Raw genomic sequence first — 20,901 nt, forward strand, 5'->3', positions numbered from 1 at the left:
GTAAGTGTGTCTAACACGGTTTCATAGATAAGACAATGCACGATGCAATGGGTAAGCGGTCTAATGTCATAACATAAAAGATAATTATGTGACAGCACATAATGTCCAAAACTATGACTGATCAACAACCTCAGAGAGTGAAAGAATAATCCGCCAAAAGCATCACACATTTCTTTTAATGGACATTTCAGAAGAAACAAGGAAGGTTCCCACATGAGTGAAAACTCTTTGTTTCCCCGATTTAGAAACATTTATGATATTAGTATGCACAAGAGACTATAAAAGTTTAAGGGCACTTAACGCATCAAATAGGTTGCATGTGTGGTCCTTGTGCATATACATGTTTTTTTGCTTTTTTTAAATGGACCTAACCATCTCATTTGTGCAATGACCCTTATGCTAAAATAAGAAATATTAAAATATAGAGATATTGCTTCTGTTAAGCTTGCTTGAGCGATGGTTATGAGTAAATGCTGTTCATACAATCTCACTTTCAAAACGTCATTACCTCCATATATTGTCACATTGTTCATAGTCTTTTCCTACAAGAACCTACTGCCTCCACTGTGCATGTTTCCGAATGCATTATACTTATGAGGGCATGTCAGTACTGCCCCAATCTGCAAACTCTTAAACTACGGTGTCTGTGAGTGAAGCGATGGGTTCATATAGATCCTGTGCTCAAACTCAGTTTGCATTACATGCCTTACATAAAACTATTAAATGTTAATAAAGAATATATACTGATGCTATACTGATAGACATAAAACATACACGCCACGAAATAACGCATATCAGTGCTAATAACATGATGGTCCCCACACGTTTTGAACGATAAATTTCCATGACGTTTCCAGTCTTGCCTGATAACTGGATTAGTATTATTTAAAGCCCTTTTATAAAGATTGTACTCACAAAAAGCAAAGCTCTTCAGATAACTAGAAAATGTATACCGACTATAGAAATAGGGCTTTTTCCTCATGATGCATTTAATAATAATGCGTTTTCATTCATTTCCTTCACATTTCCAAGCCTGGACATCAGAATTTTAAAATTCCCTGATATTTCCCAGTTTTTTTTATGACAGTGGGAAGCCTGTAATAAGAACTAAATACTCATCAAATGCTGATCAAGGAGCATTAATGTCGTACAGCAAAATTAAAAAAAATCAAGGCCTGGAGCAGGTTTGGTCATAAATGTGGAAAAACATTTCTTATGACATGCAGAGAACAGATAAACGAATAAAACATTCCTATATTTATAAAAAAAAAAAAAAAATCCTAAATATTATTTGAATGAATCGATCCTATTCAACAACTTATAGAGTTAACTTTAAGGAGGTTATTTTTGGTCAGTCATGAAGGGAATGTATTTAAAGCTTCATTTTCTCCATATTTGCAGGAATGGCAGTCTGCCAAATATTCATTAAGATTATAGCACACAGATGTAACAGTCTTTGCCATGCAATACATACAAACATAAATACAGGTGAGATACATGAAAAACAAACATACAAGAATAATATGTTCATTTTGGTTATTCTGCAAAGCCTGAACATTTTCTGTAAAAGCTTGTTGGCTCTAGATGAGAAGGCACGATAGGTGTTCCTGATCAGAGGAAAGTGGGATTGTTTTCCGCCTTAGAAAGCCACACGCACACACAACCACTGAACAAATGTGTTAGCTAGAAGAGATCTATGAAAACACTGCTTGAGTAAAATACTAGCTGTCAATAAATCAATGAAATAAATGAACCTCCATCATTTCCTGTTGATCCTATGTGAGCAGTCCCAAACGAGCCAGTTTGGCTGAGAGAAACGAATGAAGCACAAAGACCACAGGCTTCGGCCCCGAGTGAAGCTCAAACACCTGCGGAGACAGAAAGATAGAAACACAGATTATTATGAAAACTATACAGGGATCCTCCACCTTTTGACTAATGATTACACTACATTTCTACTCGCTCGGAATTACATCATTTTTTAGAGACAACCCACACAAAATAAACAGATGAATGAATGAATGAACAAATGAATGAGGCCTTAATGAGTGCAAGTCTGTTGGTCTATTGTTTTGTAATGTCAGGAGGACCAAAAAGAATTCCATTCATTAAGACCACAATTTCATGTCCATTTCAACACAGGTAAATATCATACTGTACTGTGTGTCTGATTGGTCCTACCATCTCGCCCTCTGGAGCACCGAAGTCCAGGTAGAGATTCCTAACTCCATCGTCTGCGGACATCTTGAGCCGCTCATAGGGGAAGTGAAAGAGCACGGATTCGCCAGATTCCCGCTTCACAGTGAACCCTCTGTCATAATGCAGGATCAGACGCACTTCCTGTCTGTTCAACACACAGCCTGAGGAGCGCAGACGGACAAATGGATATAAGGATACGAACCACAAGAAGGTGAATTAATGTGATTTTGTGTTTTCTTTGCTGGCTGGAACTCAGGAAGGAAAGCACGCAATAATTCCAGCATTTCCCCCAGCCAGCTATTGTTACACACCACAGAGCGAGGGAAAAAAATGTTTTTCAATCCAGCATTTTTCCACTCAGTTGTCCCTTTACTAAATAAGACCCTCGGTTACTCAGACAAGTCTTACAGAACATCCAACAGGAATGAATTTGGACGTTTCAGTGAATAACACGATTCTTGGTAAATGGATATTACTCTTACAAGACCTGGCATAAGGTGTGACACTGCAAAGCATTCTAGCTGGTGTTTATCTTTAAAGAAACTGGTAAATTACACAGTAGCGAGATTACAAACTGAATCATTTCATTGCAAAGACATGGTACTTTGAAGTATTTAGTTAGCATCAGTAAACCATTAAGAAACATTTTTGAACATTACAATGATTTACCCATGTAGGTGCACTACTGGTTTTATACAATGTTGATTACCACAAAAATTAACTATCACTTGTGCCTCCTTCTTTAAGACAAAAACAAAAATGCAAAAGTCCAGCTGTTTCAATAGTAGCCACAAGGCATAAACAATGTGCTTGTTAACGATTTTGTTTGGGGAAAAAAAAAGAATGCCTATTAAACTTTTCCGTGGAAAGCTGTAGAAAATTGTACAACTTTGTTGCCACAGAAATGTAAAAACCTAAAACTGAGAATGTATAACCTATACCAAATCTAGAATTCCTTTAAACTTATTTAAATTTAGAAAAGAGATTAAACGATTGCATCTTTGAGTAGCTTGTGTCACTATTATACACTGATTAAAAATTTGTCTTTTTTTATTATTATTGTTCACAGTAAGATCTATAACACGCATTTAGAAAATAGACAGGGTGAATTTTCATTTCATGCACAGACTACTCAAACACACAGGACTTCTACAAGCTGTAGAAGCAATACAAGCTGTCTAATAATAATAATACAGGCATGACCACGGTTACTAAGGTAGGATTGATAAGTAATGTTTTTAAGACGGGTCTTAGCGAAGAGAAGATTTTCTTCTTTGTATATTCACACACACACACCTATGGACACCTCTTTGATGAGCTCAGCAGCCAGATGTCCGCCCTGCACCAGTGCACGTGTCCATGTGGACAGATCCCAGTGTGTCTCCACACGAAACACATGAGACTCGATGCCTCGACCTGTGCCTGTACGTGTGGCGAACACCAGATCTGCACCCAGAGCCGGAGAGCTGCGCACGCTGCCCGAGTGAACCAGCCTGCAGACAGAGACAAATACATGAAACACGAAAGACAGAGCTGTGTGAGTTTATTCGGAACACAAACTTATATTTCATTTTTTCAAATGGGCTGTTTTTGCAGTAAATTACGCCTGCACAAAGCTTTACTGAAGTAAGAGTTTGACCGTGTAGCGAGCAGTGGATGGGTCAGGAGAGGTGAGGACCAGCTCTCGTATGTCCACGGCACTGACTGGAACAGCAGGAGGTCTTTCTCTGTGAGCGCCATGAGCACTCGTCTGTACTGATGCCGCCCACCATCCAGCTCCAGCTGCACACAGACACAACAACCAGCCTTTCAATTCATAATCCATACCATTTCCATATGGCGATGGAAAAATGTGTCATGACTAAATAACATATCTATATTATCGAATAGCTCAACATAATCAGTATATTTAATCTGCTAAATGCAACTATAAGGTATGAAGATATTAAAATGTTATATACAGTAACATCATGATTTTCTGTAAAGCTGCTTTGAAAAAATGTGTACTGTGAAAAGTGCTATACAAATAAAACTGAATTGATCGTTTAAAAGATTAACGTTAACAACAGGGCCCAAACTATTCAATTCAATAGCATTTTTAGATATAATAACCAACACTCAAATAAAAACGGAGTTGTATAAAAACATTTACATTGCGCATAAGGCGTAACAAAAAAAAAAGAAAAGTTTTTATATAAAATTTATAATGATATAATTAACTTTTTACTCCAATTTGTTATTGCAATCTAAACATTTAAACGGCGGCTGTCATAAAAACTTATTTTCATGAGAGTTTATAATTATATAGTAATTCAGACATCACTAACAGGTAAAAATATTCAAATACATATTTTATTATAAAACTGACAAAATCTGAAAGCTGAGACTTTGTTTACATAAAATGCAAAGCTTATTGGGATTATGATTGGGGGGTTGTGTTACAACTAGTCACCCACCAACAGAAGACAAGCATAGACTAAAAGACTGCTCTTGGACTCTAAGAGTTCATATGAGTTCGTTAAAATGAAGATTAATTAAAATTGGGAAATCAATATGTTCAAACCTTGAGTTAAGTGACAATATTGCATTGTGCTAATTTCGATTTTATTCCACAGCACCAATGTATTTATTTATATACAGTATATGGTTTGTATACTTTTTTAATTGATGGATTATTTTAATAAAACTACATAAGAATATATAAAGAGATTGGAATGCTGGTATGATTTACTTTTAATAAGCCTAAAATATAGTTTTGATTTAACAGTTTAACACAGTTTGCATCAGCTATTGTGCATATGTTAATGAGGGTCACAAAAGACACCCGTTTTGTAAAATGACCCTTTTACTTCAAATGTTTTGAGAACTGCGTGTTTGATCTCAGAGTGCATGTGTGTGAGATACCTGCTCTGCCAGCCAGCCGATGTGTTTGAGTGTGCAGTGTGTGTTAGCGCTGGGATTGCACAAGAAAGAGTTGATGTGGTCCATCATCTGTGGCAATAGGGCAGCAACATTTGTGTGAATGGCCGTGAACCAGGAGTGAGCAGAGGCCCCGTCTTTACACCGCAGCACTACAGTGTGCTGGCCGTCCGGAGAGTGAAGCTCTAGCAACCTGAAACAAACAAAAGGCATCACTGAAAATATTCATCTTCCCAGTAACACGCTACATAATCAGTATTTCTTTAAAGTAATGAGTGAAGTGTTAGTTACATTTTCAAATAAGTAAAACATTTTAGACTGTAATCAGCAGATACTGTCATTATTGTAATATCATGATCATCAACATAATGCTGTATTGTTTGTCAACTTATCCCTTTAAACCCGAGGTGTACAAATAAAAGTTATTTTTTTACGTGGCGTTTTCATTCATAACTTCATGAAGCACGCATAGGTTGTGGAACATTATTTTTAGGAAATTCTCTTGATTAAAAAGAGCCCAAACTCACCAAAATCTGTCATTTAGACCTAAAGATATTCCACATCAAGGCACACATTATAACTTTCACATGGTTTTTATGCTTGTCATTTCATGAAACATGCTCTGATCGTGGAAAATATCACATCATTATTTACAGCAGATTTTCACGATTGAAATGAGTCCAAAATCAGTGTGTAAATAATATCTAAACCTATGAATTGAATAAATAAGTTGGAAAGCTTTACTGAACACTTGGCAAGTAAAAAGGTAAAGCCAGCATGTTTCCATCTATTCTACCTTTTTATAACTTTTTTATGTAACTAGGTATATATATATATATATATATATATATACTGGATACCATTGTAAAGCTTAGAATGTAAAGCTTTCAAGTGTATCCAACCATTTTCATCAACTCTTAACGAGTGCTGAGTAGTCCCTCTAAACCGGAGTGTACCGTCGACGGGTGCCACGAAGAAAAAAAATAACCATATTTTTCAAAGCCACTGCCTTGATCAACACAATAGGTGTCATTTGAAAGCTTCTGAAAGAGTCTGATCTTTACAATGCATGTGGCCACTTTGATTAACTCCTAAGTAGTGCGGAGTTATTCGCTAATAAATAGAAAAAAAACCCATAATTTATGAAATATGTTTTTGTGCCATGTACACTAATATGTCAAAAACATCTCAGATAGTCATGTGTCATATGTCATTTGAAAGGTCTCACAGAGTAGAATAAAACAAGCATAATTGTTTGGGGCTTTGACTAATCTTGAGCGAGGCATTACTACTAGAAAACAACTATTTCAAAACCGTCAAGGGCTAAACAAAAAGACTTCTTTTGTTCCAAAGTGCTGTAACTTTTGGATACTTTATGCTATCCCCACAAAATGTATTTAAAAAATATGTGTGTGTATGTCAACACCTTCAGGGAGGCAAAAATGCCTTCAGGGCTTACAGGGTTAATTTGTCTCAGATCTCAGATGTTGGTTAATATTTGGTTGAATTAATAATTAACAGCAAGTGCTGATTTTGGGGACCTGGACATGTTTTCATGAGATTCAAATCTAAATGTAGTTGCTGTCTTCGCGGCAGAATAACACGGTCAACTTCAACAACAAAATGCAGCTTTGGTTACTTCAGAAATCTCACACATACACACACACACACACGCACCTGTTTTCCAGGTCAGGCATGGTGAGGTTTCGGCTGATGAAGCTCATTTTGAGCGGGATGACCTTTCTGTCACGGGTTATACTGCTCTTGGGCGACTCGTCGCCGCTGCTGAGGTTTGGAGACTGAAGACGCCCATCCCAAGGCAGATCTGAACTCATAGAGGACTTCTTAAAGAGCGGAGACACCTCCCTGATGTACTTTACTGCACACAACACATACAGCCTTAACTGAGAATTCAATAGCAGAAACATTAAAAAAAAATAAAAAACCTGCATTAACTGATGAGGATCAGTGTGTGTGTGTGTGTGTGTGTGTGTTAAATGATGAATGATGAAAGGATTTTCATTTTGGGGTGGTCTTTACCTTTAAGGCATTCACACTGACAGTGATTTGCAGCAATAGAAATCACATATTTTCAGTAATAGTAGTGTTAATGTAGTGTTAGTGTAATAATAGTGTTATATTCTCATGAAAATTTATAATTTTTAAGCAGCAAGAAAGCTACTTCACATATGCAAGTAAGTAAATAAAGAACTATTGAACGCTACGGTCATATTAAAAGCCTTTCAATGAAATAAAATCAAGCAGCAGTAAGGTCTAGTTGCAATCAACAGTACTTGTGTGGCTGACCTCAGCCATCATAAAATCACTCTCAGCACAATTAGTGTCATACCCAGTGCATTAAAGGTTGAGATCCAGGCCAATAACCCAAAGGTTATTTAAACCCTAAAAGGGTGATTCACAAACTACCAATATTTCACCCCAAGAAGCAAAGCATGGCACCTTACACCAGGTTACTCCACTGAGACTGAACATGTTATAAATGTTATGTCTATGCAAGCTGCTAATTATGGCTGAATGAATAGCTCTTAATTTCACTCTCAGAAGAATTGTGGTCTTTACCAGCATCCTGTTCTTATCAGCTTCACCAATCATGGCTGATTTAATCGCTCACTGCTGCTTCACCTATAATTTGACAACATCTTGAGAAGCTTCACTCATCTGACAAGCATCTGATTATAATAATCTTTCACCAGAGAGTGAACGGATTGGTTTATAAATGCATATCTCTGTGCAGTTCTCCAGTGAAATATTCTAGAAATTGCTGTACTGATATTGTGCCAATATCATGGGATCATTTCTGAGCCATTTAAAGATCTCATTAGATCCACCAGGACCATTAAACTGCTTCAGTTCTCATTTTAATTAGGCCGGTGCCACAGAGGATAATGTATGTGTCAGCAGAGCCCATCTCATGAGACACTGCTCCACATATCTGAACGTCAGCCTCCAGATCTCTGATCATAATGCAGGAGATTCAGCAGTGCTGCAGAACAACATGTGTGTCACTGTGTTGCACTGTGGTGGTACGCGCGAGACATGAGACATGTGCGGCATAATCTCCAGTGCCTCCCATCCATTAATCGCAATAAGTTTTGTACTTTGTTACTTTTCTGCTTTCAAATTCTGGTAATTTTACCACAAATTTCAAACAATAAAAATGGACAGAGATATTTAATGCGGTGTGACAGATCTCTGTAGCCGCCTCAGTTCAAGCGGCACATGAACCGATCATCTTCCTCTTTATTACTAGTTACAGCACAAAATAAACACGAATTAACAGCAGAAAAGAGATTAAATAAACAGATGGCATATAACTGAAATATATTATGTCTCATGTAATAGCTCAATCAGTGCATCAACCTTGGAAAAAAGTCAGTAAAGCATCATGAAATGTTACAGCTACCTCAGAAAAGCTATTCAATGGCCATAGATTAAATCAATAGTTAGCTGGGGGGGGAAACAACTGTAGAGAACAACAATTTGCTAAATAAATGAAATATTACAAATGAATTCTATTTTTACTTAACACGTTAGTGATGTCTTCATTTTTTAATGCATTTAAGTAAATCTGTCATGAATACAAGATATGATGACAGCCACTGATTAAATTAACTGATATGTAATCGAAATCGAGTTAAGAGCTTGTGAATTGGAATTAATGTGTCAATACTCGGCAGTACTAAAAACAAAAGTTTTCATCAATCAATCAATCAAGAAAACAAGAAAGCAAGAAAGAAAGGAGGGCGGGATTTAATTTTGTCAACTGGGAATTAATTGGATCATAGAGAGTGGGCCTTGCCAACTAAACTGGCTTGCTAGCCAAGAAAGTACAGTAATAAAGTAGCTGTCTCTCCCTCCGTCCATCTCCCTGTATCCCAAGAAAGTACAGTAATAAAGTAGCTGTCTCTCCCTCCGTCCATCTCCCTGTATCCCAAGAAAGTACAGTAATAAAGTAGCTGTCTCTCCCTCCGTCCATCTCCCTGTATCCCATTCCCACACATTCACTTCTGACATTGCTGAACGTCTGCTATTGAAGCAAAAGAAATTACCTTCTAATTATCAGAAAATACCTAGATTCATGCATCAAACTGCTATCCAAACTTAAGTTCGTTTTATAACTTGTACAAGTGATTTTCAAATGTTAATGTAACACACCCCATATCAACCCACGTTATATTTAAAAAGTGCAAATGTCAAATGAACTTGTTTACTACATGAAAACAGTCTAAACTCAATAATACAATAACTAAATACATTCTAAAACCTATTGAGTCTCGCTTTATAGTGTTGAACATGCACGTTTTTAACGTTGTGTCATTATCAATTACATACACGCTGTTTATTTTAAGTGTGAAGTTCAGAGCTCTGTGCGGGCCTGTTGAATCCCCGCGGCTCGAGTGATCGGCTTACCCTCCAGCGTCACCTCCTTCCCAGCCTTCTTCAGCGCCTGCACCGCCGCGTCGTGCGTGGCATCGCGGAGGTCGCTACTGTTGACAGACATGATCGCGTCGCCGACCCGAAGGGCTCGACTCTGATCCGCCGCCAAACCGGGGAAGATCTTTGATATGAGGATGGGCATACGGTTCTCCCGTCCCCCTTTAATACTGATCCCCAGTCCGCCGGACTCCTGTTTGACTATCCGGACCCTCCGAACCCCCTCCGGGTCACAATAACCGCTGGACTCCGAGTCGGACCCATTGACCCGACCCGGACTGTCGTATTGCCCGCGGTTCTGATAAACATCTCGGTTCTGTTCGTTGCCATTAGAAACGCCATTTCTTAAATGCGAGTTGTGCTCCGAATAGCCCGCTGGCCCGCTCGGCTCGCCCTCCGCCGTCAGTGTGAGAGTGTCCCGTGTGAGTTCCGCGGAGACCCGAACCCAGCGATCACTCAGCAGCAGGTCCAGATGACCCTGTTTTTCCGCGCGGGTCCACACGGCCATGATCAAACTTTAACTCATCATAAAGTTTAAACTCACTCGACACACCCACTTACACGCGCATTTCCCCAGAGGAAGGAAGAGGAAAATATTTTATGTCTGTTAAATAAGTTAAAACATCGGTATATTTCCGCAGCGGCTGGAATTTGTGATCACTGCACGAAGATACTGTAAAATTAAAAACATCCTTTAGATCGACCCGCGGAGATAACCATGATATTTGTATGTACTTAATTATTCATGAGAGGGCGGGGAATTAAAATGTCTTCCCTCTCCAGAAAAAAAGCCCACGGTAGCCGCTCGAGGTCGTGCTGTGCCGTGATTTAATCAAGGTTAACGAAGGCGAACACAATGCCGCTTAACCCTGATAAAATCACTGTAACAGACTTAGTGCTTTATTTACTATGTGCCCTTTACTTTTGCTGTTTGGAGGGGATTTTTCCCCCCGCCTCTCTCATTGATAATTAATTAGATACAGATCTAATCTCTTATAAAACGATAGAGACAGCTATAAGATAAAATAACTAGCGTCCAACTGAATGAATGAATGATGCACCCAAATAAACAATTAATCTCCCAAGCAATATAATTAATTATTAGCCTAAAACACATGTATTACAGTTGTAAACCAACTTATTACTTATTAGACATTAGTAGGTCTGTCACAGACTAACTACATTATATTGACAAGTTCACAGTGTCTTTAATGGCTGATCGTTTAATCGACTTTTAGTGCCAGAACGGTCCGTTTAAAAAAACTTTTTTAATTAAATAAATATTTGGATGTACATAAATATTTATATTTAATTCACTGATCTATATAATCTAATGTTCTCTATTATAGATTAGGGATCTAATTACATATTTAAGTAGCAGAAAATTAAAATAATAAAAGCCAAAAGCCAATCATGATCACTATCCATTTGTATCTATAATTAAGCTCTTTATTGTGTTAAAGTCAAATGTTTGGTAAATCAATACAACACATTTGTGTCAGCTCTAAATAATATTGACTCACAGTAAACAATGCTGACTATTCTCATTTGCTTTTAAGTGTTATTCATACTCTAAATGGGTCACCTCAGCTTTTAAATAAAGCACATTTGTAACTTATAACAGTTGCCATTAGGCAAAAGCTTTTGTATGACTTGTGTATGTGTGCAGGGAAGCTAACAAATCTTAATAGCCTTTCATTTTTTTATGCAAAATATTCCCCAAAAAATCCTCTAGTTTGGGGGTAAAATATGGTTTGAAGATGCCATGGCAGTTTTTGATCTTTTCATCCATATAGTATTTTTAATAACATAATAATATATAATAATCACACAATACAGTATGGCACCCACACACCCACGGAAACATCACATGCTGGAGAGAGCAGTCGTTTTGTGGCATTGGTTTTATTGCAGACTTGCAGACCTTACAAAATAAGAGCGAGTTAAACATGTGGATCAGAAGGCCACTTCATCAGTCTACTGAGAATAAGATACAATTATCAGCTTCATTCGGACCTTTACTATCACAAAACAGCCTGACTCAGTCCCAAGGTAATTACATCCCTCTCTGGTGCGAAATAGAGCCAATCCCAAAGCATAAAAATGCATTTGCTATTAGATACGAGAAATATGCATTTACAGATGTACTTTATAAGGATGTCTCCTAAGCATGGACAGTCCTGGCTCAGTTATATACCATTATATTCAAGCTAAAATCAAGAAAAGATGCAAAAGGATTGTCTTTCTTCATTAGCCTTCAAGCATTGCATCCCTTAACCTATACACGTTGTGATTAGATGTACATAGTGCAGGAAAGGGTGATAAGGCAGATATGATTCACATGTGACTCACATCTCTGTCATCTAACACTGGCAAATATTCCAGCTGGATGCTTGTAGAGTTTCTATAGATTTTGTGTAGAGTATGTGTCGAGGATGTGTGAGGTGGAGTTGATGCATTCATTTACTGCTCCTACTGAAAGCGTGTGGTTGTGATGTGGCATGTGGATATGTCGAGGTTGTCCTTTTATTCCGTTTTGGTGTGTTGTTGATGATGTCCAAACTCCTGCGACTGGAAGAAATGACATCAGCCACAAACTTTGTGCAGTCAGAGCACACATCTCTCAGGTTGCAGCCTGCGGCGTACAGGTGGGAAAACTCTTCCTCCACAGAGTGTCTGGAGAGAGAGCACAAAGACCTGCAGACAAACAGAGAGATTTGAGCTATTCCAACAGTTTTTTTTCTCCAATGTTAAAAAACAAGATATTGTGATTATCTTCTAAAGCTGCTTAACTTTTGTATAATGACAGCAAATTATGGGTTCAATACAGGCCCTGCGTCAAGGGGAGGGGGGTGTTCTGAAGCCCTCACTGCGATGATCTGAAGGACCCACCCCTCCACCCCCAGAATACGAAAGCCTTTGCTTCCTGTCTCAAGGTCCTGTGCTGGGAGCTCTTTGTTGTTGTGTAACGATTATGCGTCAAGGGGAGGGGGGAAAGCAATCAAAACTGAACGCGATTTCAACTGAGGGGCACCCCTCGGATCTGATTTGACCCCCTCCAACCCCCCAAAACACGCTGATTTTAACCATTCGATGCAGACCATCACCGATGTATTTTGAACATTCGCTGCTAAATTCAAACGCTTTGTCTGGCACTATTCAGTGTTTTCAACCACATGAAATTTATTTTAGGTTTCAGACATTTAAATTAATTACTAGCAAAAAAAGACATTTGTTAAATACACACTGATGTTTGTGAGTTTGTTAAATACACTGGTGTCTAAGGAAATCCGCAATAATAATCCTTTCAATTAAAATCTGACACCATGTTTTATTCATATAGGCACACGTTGTTTAGGTAACTATAAAGTTCACTCTATTCTTCTCCTAGTTTAACGATTACTTGCTTTTATGTACTTCAGGAGAAATGGGTGAATTTACGTGATGTTAAACCAAAGATCCCCCCTAAAGCCCCCCCAGGTCGTGTGTCCGGGCGCCGGGAATGGTTCAATAAAAAATTTATATCGCACCTTATACAATACAGATGGTTTCAAATGCAGCTTCACATTAATAAACAGGAAAATAACTGCGCTGCAAAAATTCCTCAACTATGAAATTAATTCAATTTCAGCTGTGCAGCTCTACAGACAACAGTGGCACTATTCAGCTCTATTTAGTTCAATGATGATTTAATTTAGATCAATAACAGTTTGAATGTTCATCAGTTATGAAACAAACTCAGTTCAACTGTAAAGCATCTCTATAAAGACGATAGTGTCATTATTCAGCTCAGGTCAGTTGATTCAGTTCAGTTTAATAACAGTGCAAAGTTTATCAAAACAAGAAACAAGATCAATTTGACTACAATTTACATTATGCAAGTACATTTTAAATGCAAATATCAGCTTTAAGCGACATTAAACCGCCTGTGTAAATAACCATAATGTCAGATGCAGCTTGTTTTTTTTTTTACTTTGTTAAAATGTTATTGGTAACAGTCTATAGTGATTGGTTAGTGATTGAAGTAGCTACTTAAATTTAGGTATTTGACTATCAACAACACAGATACATTTAGTAAGGTAATTATAAAAAAACACAACAACAACAGGAAATCAGTGTAATTTCAAAGTTAAGTTCTGGCCAGCACAGACAGTGTGGAATGTGACTAGTCATTTAAGACACACAGCATATATTTACTCACTTATAGACTTCACTCTTGTGACTCTTCGCACTGCTGTGAAATCCCACAGCGTACACTGGAATGTGTGCCATCTTTTTGTAAGGAATTTTCATCTGTTAAAGGGGCAAAATAAAGCAAAATCACTTGTGGAGTTTGTTACATTGTTTCTACTGTTAAAATAGCAGTGTGTAATGAGAATTACTTCAGAAAAAATTAAACAAGAAGCCCTAAAGCATTGGTCCTCAGATGGTAGGAGAACAGATAATAATAGAAATAATGGAACAGGATAATAATGTAACAGAATGCAGTCAACCATATAATCATGCATAATAAATAAATCTATCAACTTTTGGAGGAGAAAGGGCTTCCCGTATCATTTGTAAATGAAGTCTAAGGCTGTGAGTCCAATCCAACTCTATTGTACCATGGATTAAATATCGTGGATTATTACTATCGACTACTAAATTGCTGCATGAGATTTAAATGAAATAAATATTTAGTACCTTTGCACTACAAGAGCTACAAACAGACCTGAAAGAGAAAGAATCACATTAACTGTGATGATTAACATGAATCTTCAGAACAGCGAATCAGACAATGCTAATCTTACATGTTGCAGGAAATATTTATGAATATGAAATCAAGACCTTTTACACAGGAGGCACGTGGACGGCCATGAAAACAGTGGAAACTTCATCCGACAACAGCAGCATATCTAAAAAACAAAGATGAACAAAACAGAAATGAACACTGTTTTCTTTGGCTTGCTGGACTGATGTTGATCATATGATCCATTCAGCTATTCACACCTTGCCTTTCTTCAGATTATTATAAAGCTCTTTGTTCTGCATGTATTTCTCCATCTCAGCCTTGATGAGTATCCGGCGCACGTTGATGACTTCATCCACTGTTAAGGCCAGACTGTCCACTGGATGACTGAATTCCTCCTGTGTGTGAGGGAAATAAAGAACACGACTCAGATCCTGTACAAACAACAACAAAAAACTGTTTACAATAATTCAGGCCACTTATGGGGGAAGTTTTGTTAAACACTTCCTGTTCATTTTAAGAAATGAAGGGAAATTATTGTCTGTGGTAATCGACAGCATGTCACAGATGTTTCCCACTACATTGCCTTTGTTGGTATAAATACTAACACCACTGACCATCCACTGATGTCTGCAAAGTCCGCCAGATGCTGCAGCACCATCACTGTGTTTGTCATCGGAGCTCTGAGAATGACAGGTGGACGGGGGCTTCCTGTCAAACACAGGAAACGAGGCTGGACACAAAGAAAATAGTAGAGAAGAGAGAAAAACCGTCAGGCATCTCTATTTAACAATTCAGAAAGAACGTGTTGATCTGTCACCATATTTTTTTTTTTTTTATTCACTTTAACCAAATTGAGTTCCAACTAGTGTTGACACAGGAAAACGGAATTTTCTTTATTTTAATATAGGGCCAGATTTACTAAACAGGTCAAAAGGGGGACCACAGCACATTTTAATGTCACAGGATGTTGTTGTGAAGCAGTCATTTTCCTTTGCTATTGCTTGTAGTATAATAATGCTTGTTGGATTTGTGCTGGTCAGACTAAGTCTGAGCATTGAAACATATGCAAGTAAGAATATTTAATGAACTCTGCTCTTTTTTATCATCATCACTTTGTCTGCTTCTGCTCTTCTTTGGCTTTGCTCAGTCAACTTCTTTGATGATAGAAGACTGTTAATACAGTTTTGGGTACCAGAAAAAGCACCGGTTTTGGATATTAGACAACTTTGCTGAAAAGTCGTTCTGTTACCAGACAAGGGTTCCCCGAAGGGAACGAGAGGCTGCGTCGGAAATGCTATGTGTGAAATCAGTCCAATAGAATAGCGAAACGTCACAGGCGGGTGATGGAGAGACCAGGAAGCTATAAAAGCACATCCGGTGAAAACAGCGTCAGCTTCTGATAGGTTGAAGCAAGCACTCATAGGGATGCAGGAAAAATGGCAGGCAATGCAGCATCTCGTTCCCTTCAGGGAACCATGATTACATACAGAACCTAGGGACATTGCCCTTCAGGAACTCAAGACGGAAATGCTGTGGGAACGAGAATATCAACTCCGCCATACTGACGAATGCCTGTCTAGTGTAAAGACTACACGCACATCTAAGACAGAAGCATTCTAGAGCCCAAAACACGGCCAGCATCTCCAGGCAATTTATGTGCCACATGAGATGGTGACCTTCCCACAGACTTTGGGCAGAGCGTCTCATAATGACCGCTCCCCAGCCCGTGAGGGAAGCATCTGTCATAATCGTTACACAACAACAAAGAGCTCCCAGCACAGGACCTTGAGACAGGAAGCAAAGGCTTCTTCTATATGATTATGGCACGAAGGCATCGCCGCGTGACCTTGATCAAGTGAAACGGGTTGCCCCTCGGGGAAAATCCTTTGGTCCTGAGCCACCACTGCAAAGGTCTCATGTACGGCAGGCCAAAAGGAATGATGTTGGACACAGCTGCCATCTGACCCACTAGTCTCTGAAACTGTTTCACAGTGAGTGACTGACCTTGTCTGATACTGTTCACGGCCGCAAGAATCGAATTGATATGAGCAGGAGACAAACGTGCCTGCATTGCTGTAGAATCTCACATCACGCCAAGATAAGTGGTTCTCTGAACTGGAGAAAGCACACTCTTCTTGGCGTTTAGCATTAACCCCAGCTCCTTCATATGAGAAAGGATGACATCTCGATGCAAATTGCCATATGCTCTGATTGAGCCAGAATCAACCAGTCGTTGATATAGTTTAGAATGCAGATGCCCTGGAGTCTGAGAGGAGCCAGAACTAGAGCTGAAGATCTTTGCCCGAACCCGACAGGACCCGACGGGACCCGACGGGTTCGGTCGGGTTCGGGCTTAATTTATATCATTTTACACGGGCTCGGGCCGGGCTCGGGCTTGCGCGGTAAATGAGCGGTCATGTGATGCCTTTGGATTAGCGCGAGAAAGATGCGAAAATAGAACTGCATCCACACACTTGATGAAAGTGCGGGATGGCAGTGCTAGGCTGAACGAAAGAATCCGATATTGGAAAGCTTTGCCTCAGGAACTTCCTGTGTTTGGGAAGGATTGAAACATGGAAGTACATGTCCTTTAGATCTATGTTGACAAACCAGTCCTCGGACCAGATTTGAGTCACGATTTGTTTTAACATCAGCATCTTGAACTTGAACGCTTTGACAGAACGGTTCAGATGGTGCTATAATCAGACATAACCCCCCATCCTTCTTCGGAACAATGAAGTATCAGCTGTAGAACCCGGAGGAACACGTTCTATGGACTCCTTCCTCAAGAGAGTGTCTACTTCTTGTCTCATTACCAGAACCTGATTGGGACCCAATAGAGTGGGGATAACCCCGTTGAAACAAGAACCAAACTGGATTCTGTAGCCCCTTTCTACAGTCTGCAGGACCCATTATGTGACGTTTGGCAGAAGTCTCCACGCTGCCAGAAAGTCTACTAAGGGAACCAGTCTCTCAAGATCGATTTCTGGTGTAATCTGAGCAGCCAGCTCGGTGCCCTGAAGCAGAAACCTGCCAAGGATCAACCGATCTGACTGCTTTGGAGGACAATGAGGAGAGATGGGCACCGAATGATGAGATGTCCTCCGCTCTTTCCCAGAGGAGCCTGTCCTCAGAAGCCTGGCGCCTTGAGCATCAGAAACTCTTCGCCGAAGCCTTCTTAGAGAGAATAATAGTCCTCAGATTTGTCTTCTCTCTAGAAGGCTTTGGCTGAAAGCGCCATCCCATCCCTTGATCTTTTTGAGGGGGTACACGGGAAGTGATACTCCTTTTCTGCTGTGCCCTGTATGAGGAGCTGCTTCGGCTGAAAGCGCCATCCCGTCCCCTGAACTTTTTGAGGGGGTACACGGGAAGCGATACTCCTTTTCTGCTGCGCCCTGTATGAGGAGCTACCCAACGGCTGGGGCTGTTCCACCCCTGAGACTCGGGATCTTCAAGGGAGAAAATACTGGAATGCCACCACCTGCCTTCTAGACTCCTGGAACCTCTCAACGACAAAGCTCACTGCGTCGCCGAAGAGGCCCAAAGAGACTAGCAGGGCATCTAGGAGCTAAGAACCTGTCCTTCTCTTTCATATCAGACAGGTTCACACAAGCGTCTCTCTGTGGCCATCAAGGCTGCCATGGAACGGCCGATCACTCTGGCCATTTCCTTGGTGGCTCTGAGAGACAGATTTGTGCCCTGATGGAGTTATTGTACTTCCTCTGAGCCGTCCTCACTATCCAAGTCCTTTAACAGGTCAGCCTGGTATGCCTGCAACACTGCCATAGTGTGCAGGCAAGCACCAGCCTGACCCGCTGCCGTGTAAGCCTTACCCACCTAAGCCAAAGTGGATCTTAAGGGCTTGGTAGGTAGCACTGGAACCTTCAGGGATTATGTCACTTCCAGGGACAGATAGCTAGCCAGGGTCTGTTCAACCCGTGGCATCCTGCCTTAGCCGTTGTCTTTCAGACCCAAAATGTTGCAGAAATTTGATACATTGAGAAGAGCAGAATACGGCCTTTCCTATGACCTAGACACCTCAGTGTGAAGATCGGGGAAGAAAATGGAAATACTCATCCAGTTTACTTTTAGGACAAACTTCCTGCTGCTCAGCTGGCCACTCTCTCTTTAGCCTATCAACAGCGCGAGTCACCACCTCCAGCAGCTCCTCATACTGAACAGACTGAGGTGATGATTCCTCAGTCTCACTCTGTTCCATGCTCGCCACATCAACCTCCTCAGAGGAAGAGAGGCGAAGCATAGTGCCCCTCCCTCCAGGGGGAAGAAACCGCAGTGCGAGCTTCCAAACCCTGAGCGGGAGCAGTGGATCTAACAGGTGAAAGCAGAGAAAAGGCCATGCCCATCTCCAACCCCTCTGCCAAATCCATTTGCAATCCCCTCAATCTCAATCACCCCTGTGCTTCAGCAACTGCGGCACTGGAACCACGAGGACCACGAGTCTGATAATTTTCTTCAAAAAGTGCCAGACAGGAGGGGAGCAGCAGGAGGCCCAGCAGGAGGACCGTGAGCTGTTCCAGAGCATGCAGAACCAGGGAGTTCAGTCTACAGAGTCGTCATCTGCCCTGCACAAATGCATCTGAACAAGAAGAAGCCACAGGATGATCCAGAGTGATGTTTTTTCCTCTTGCGTTTACTGGTTTGTCTTGTGACTTGAATCTTACTAGTCTAGTCTTGTATTTATCCGCTTCGGTTTTTGATCTTGTCAAGTTAAAGTTTTAGTCTAGTCTTGTATTTATTCTCTCAGGTTTTTGATCTTGTCAAGTTAATTCTTTTTTATTTTTTACTTTCGGTTTTGTTTTGTTTTTTGTTTTTTTGGGTCTAGACATTTATCCTTTATATTTTTAACTTTTCCCTTTGTAGTTAGTTTAGGTTATCTTTAGAAGTTCAATTTCTTTTATATCTTTTGTTCTTTTTCTATTTTAGTTATTTAGTTATTTGATATTTCCTTAGTCATTGTTTTGCCAGTTTTTTGTTGCCCTTGTTTTTGTCTCTCCTGTTGTCTTATCTGGAGTCTTGTCTTGTCGTGCGTGTTGTGTTGGTTCCTGCCCTGCCCAACTCTGTGTCTCTCCTGGTTGCTAACTCTCCTGACCTGGATGCCAACTCGGGTTCCAACTATGCCCACTATGTCTCATTACACAACGATTATAAAAGTGGGAATACAGAGAAAGCCACTCTATACTACCGTGCAACATATACAAGTTTGAACGCAAGAGGCAATACTGCCCATCTTCTTAAAAGCAGTATACAAATTCATAACACTGTGACAGCACTCTTATTATTGCCAGCACTATTCATCACCAATTTTAAAGACCTGCACCTGCGATCAAGCTGTTGAGATTGAGAATGGTTATACAGAAATCTTCAAGATTGTTACTGGGGTCAGGCAAGGCTGCATTCTATCCACATTATTTTTCCCCATTGCCTTGGACTATGTCATGTGGTGCATGATACACGTTGGGGCTGGCATCTATTGGTCTGACTAAGGCCGCTTGGGTTCCACTTGGATTCACCAATGACATCGTCCTAATCGAGGAGAACCAGACGAAACTGCAGAATGCAACAAGTGACCTAGACAGGACATCAAATAAAATTGGCTTAAGGATAACCATTGAGAAGTCAAAGTTCATGTTTGTAAATGCCATGGATCAAAACCAGGGTAATAGTGGTCAGATCACACCAGCTGGAGGAAGTGGAGAGTTTCCCCTATTTGGGCAGAGTAATCTTCTGGAATGGAGGTGTGGAAGAAGGTGTTAAATGCTGCATCGGGTATAAACAAGAAGCTTGACATCTTCCAGCAGAGAAATGCCAAATCCTGAAAATCCTATTATGATCATTTCACTAACAAAGAGGTACTTCAAAGGAGTGGCGTGCACAAACTCCACATCATTGTTGCCCAAAGACCTCCAACTGGCTGGAGAAAATGGAAAATTATTGAATCCCGAAGACCGTACATCTCGGTGCCAGACACTAATGAGGATGACCACAGAACACCTAGACAAGACCATTCAAAGACACTCAACATTACATAGGACAACACAAGGCACTTGCCAAAGTCCAAAAACGCTGGACAACACTTGTTGCCCGATATGGCCAAGAACCACCTACCAAGACATAGTCTGGCTAACAAGTATAGATACCACAGGTCTGTTTTTATGTGTTTTCTTTTGAATCTGTTTGCATTTAAGAGTGTGATTATCTGTCAGTCTTTGTGAACAGGTTTACTGAGAACACAAAAAAATAAATGTTGACTATATAGACTTTGTGATCAGAATCTCTGTTCCTCATATATTAAGTAAAGATTCCTACTCCACAAAAAACAAAGCAAAATATAAAGTTTGACTTTTGGATAACTTGTTAATTACCTCAAACAAAACTGTGAATTTCTTTCAAAGTTTAACTAACCTTGTGAAAATCCCATAACGATTTCTTTCTCAGAAGTGCTCACTGTGTCAACACGGAAACATGACTCGATAGAGGTTGCTAGATCAATTTTTATGTGTAATACACATTAGACAGTCAGTGAACAGACTGTTAGCTGTTCATTGTCTAAGGCAGAAGCTATGGGGGGGGGGGGG

The 20,901-nt window shown here is 40.0% G+C and overlaps 2 protein-coding genes across 2 annotated transcripts in view; both read right to left on the reverse strand.

Annotated features, from left to right (window-relative positions):
• Window positions 1-746: 746 nt before the first annotated feature.
• On the reverse strand, window positions 747-10,237 carry sntb2 (syntrophin, beta 2). Its single transcript, XM_016238606.1, has 7 exons — window positions 9,550-10,237; window positions 6,796-6,997; window positions 5,104-5,311; window positions 3,839-3,981; window positions 3,496-3,692; window positions 2,182-2,360; window positions 747-1,868 (listed from the first exon to the last, which is right to left on the reverse strand). The coding sequence occupies exons 1-7, from the start codon at window positions 10,079-10,081 to the stop codon at window positions 1,776-1,778; spliced, it is 1,554 nt and encodes a 517-aa protein (XP_016094092.1). The 5' UTR covers window positions 10,082-10,237; the 3' UTR covers window positions 747-1,775.
• Window positions 10,238-11,472: 1,235 nt separating this feature from the next.
• spire2 (spire-type actin nucleation factor 2) overlaps window positions 11,473-20,901 on the reverse strand; it is a 38,058-nt gene continuing 28,629 nt past the window's right edge. The window contains exons 11-16 of the mRNA XM_016238607.1: window positions 14,920-15,035; window positions 14,563-14,700; window positions 14,401-14,468; window positions 14,257-14,284; window positions 13,775-13,866; window positions 11,473-12,270 (exon numbers count right to left, since the gene is read on the reverse strand). Coding sequence (XP_016094093.1) covers window positions 12,033-12,270; window positions 13,775-13,866; window positions 14,257-14,284; window positions 14,401-14,468; window positions 14,563-14,700; window positions 14,920-15,035 — 680 coding nt within the window. The 3' untranslated portion in view covers window positions 11,473-12,032. The remainder of the gene's footprint in view (window positions 12,271-13,774; window positions 13,867-14,256; window positions 14,285-14,400; window positions 14,469-14,562; window positions 14,701-14,919; window positions 15,036-20,901) is intronic.

The sequence above is a fragment of the Sinocyclocheilus grahami genome, unplaced genomic scaffold (genome assembly GCF_001515645.1).
Source record: "Sinocyclocheilus grahami isolate Dianchi unplaced genomic scaffold, SAMN03320097.WGS_v1.1 scaffold543.1, whole genome shotgun sequence".
NCBI lineage: Eukaryota > Metazoa > Chordata > Actinopteri > Cypriniformes > Cyprinidae > Sinocyclocheilus > Sinocyclocheilus grahami.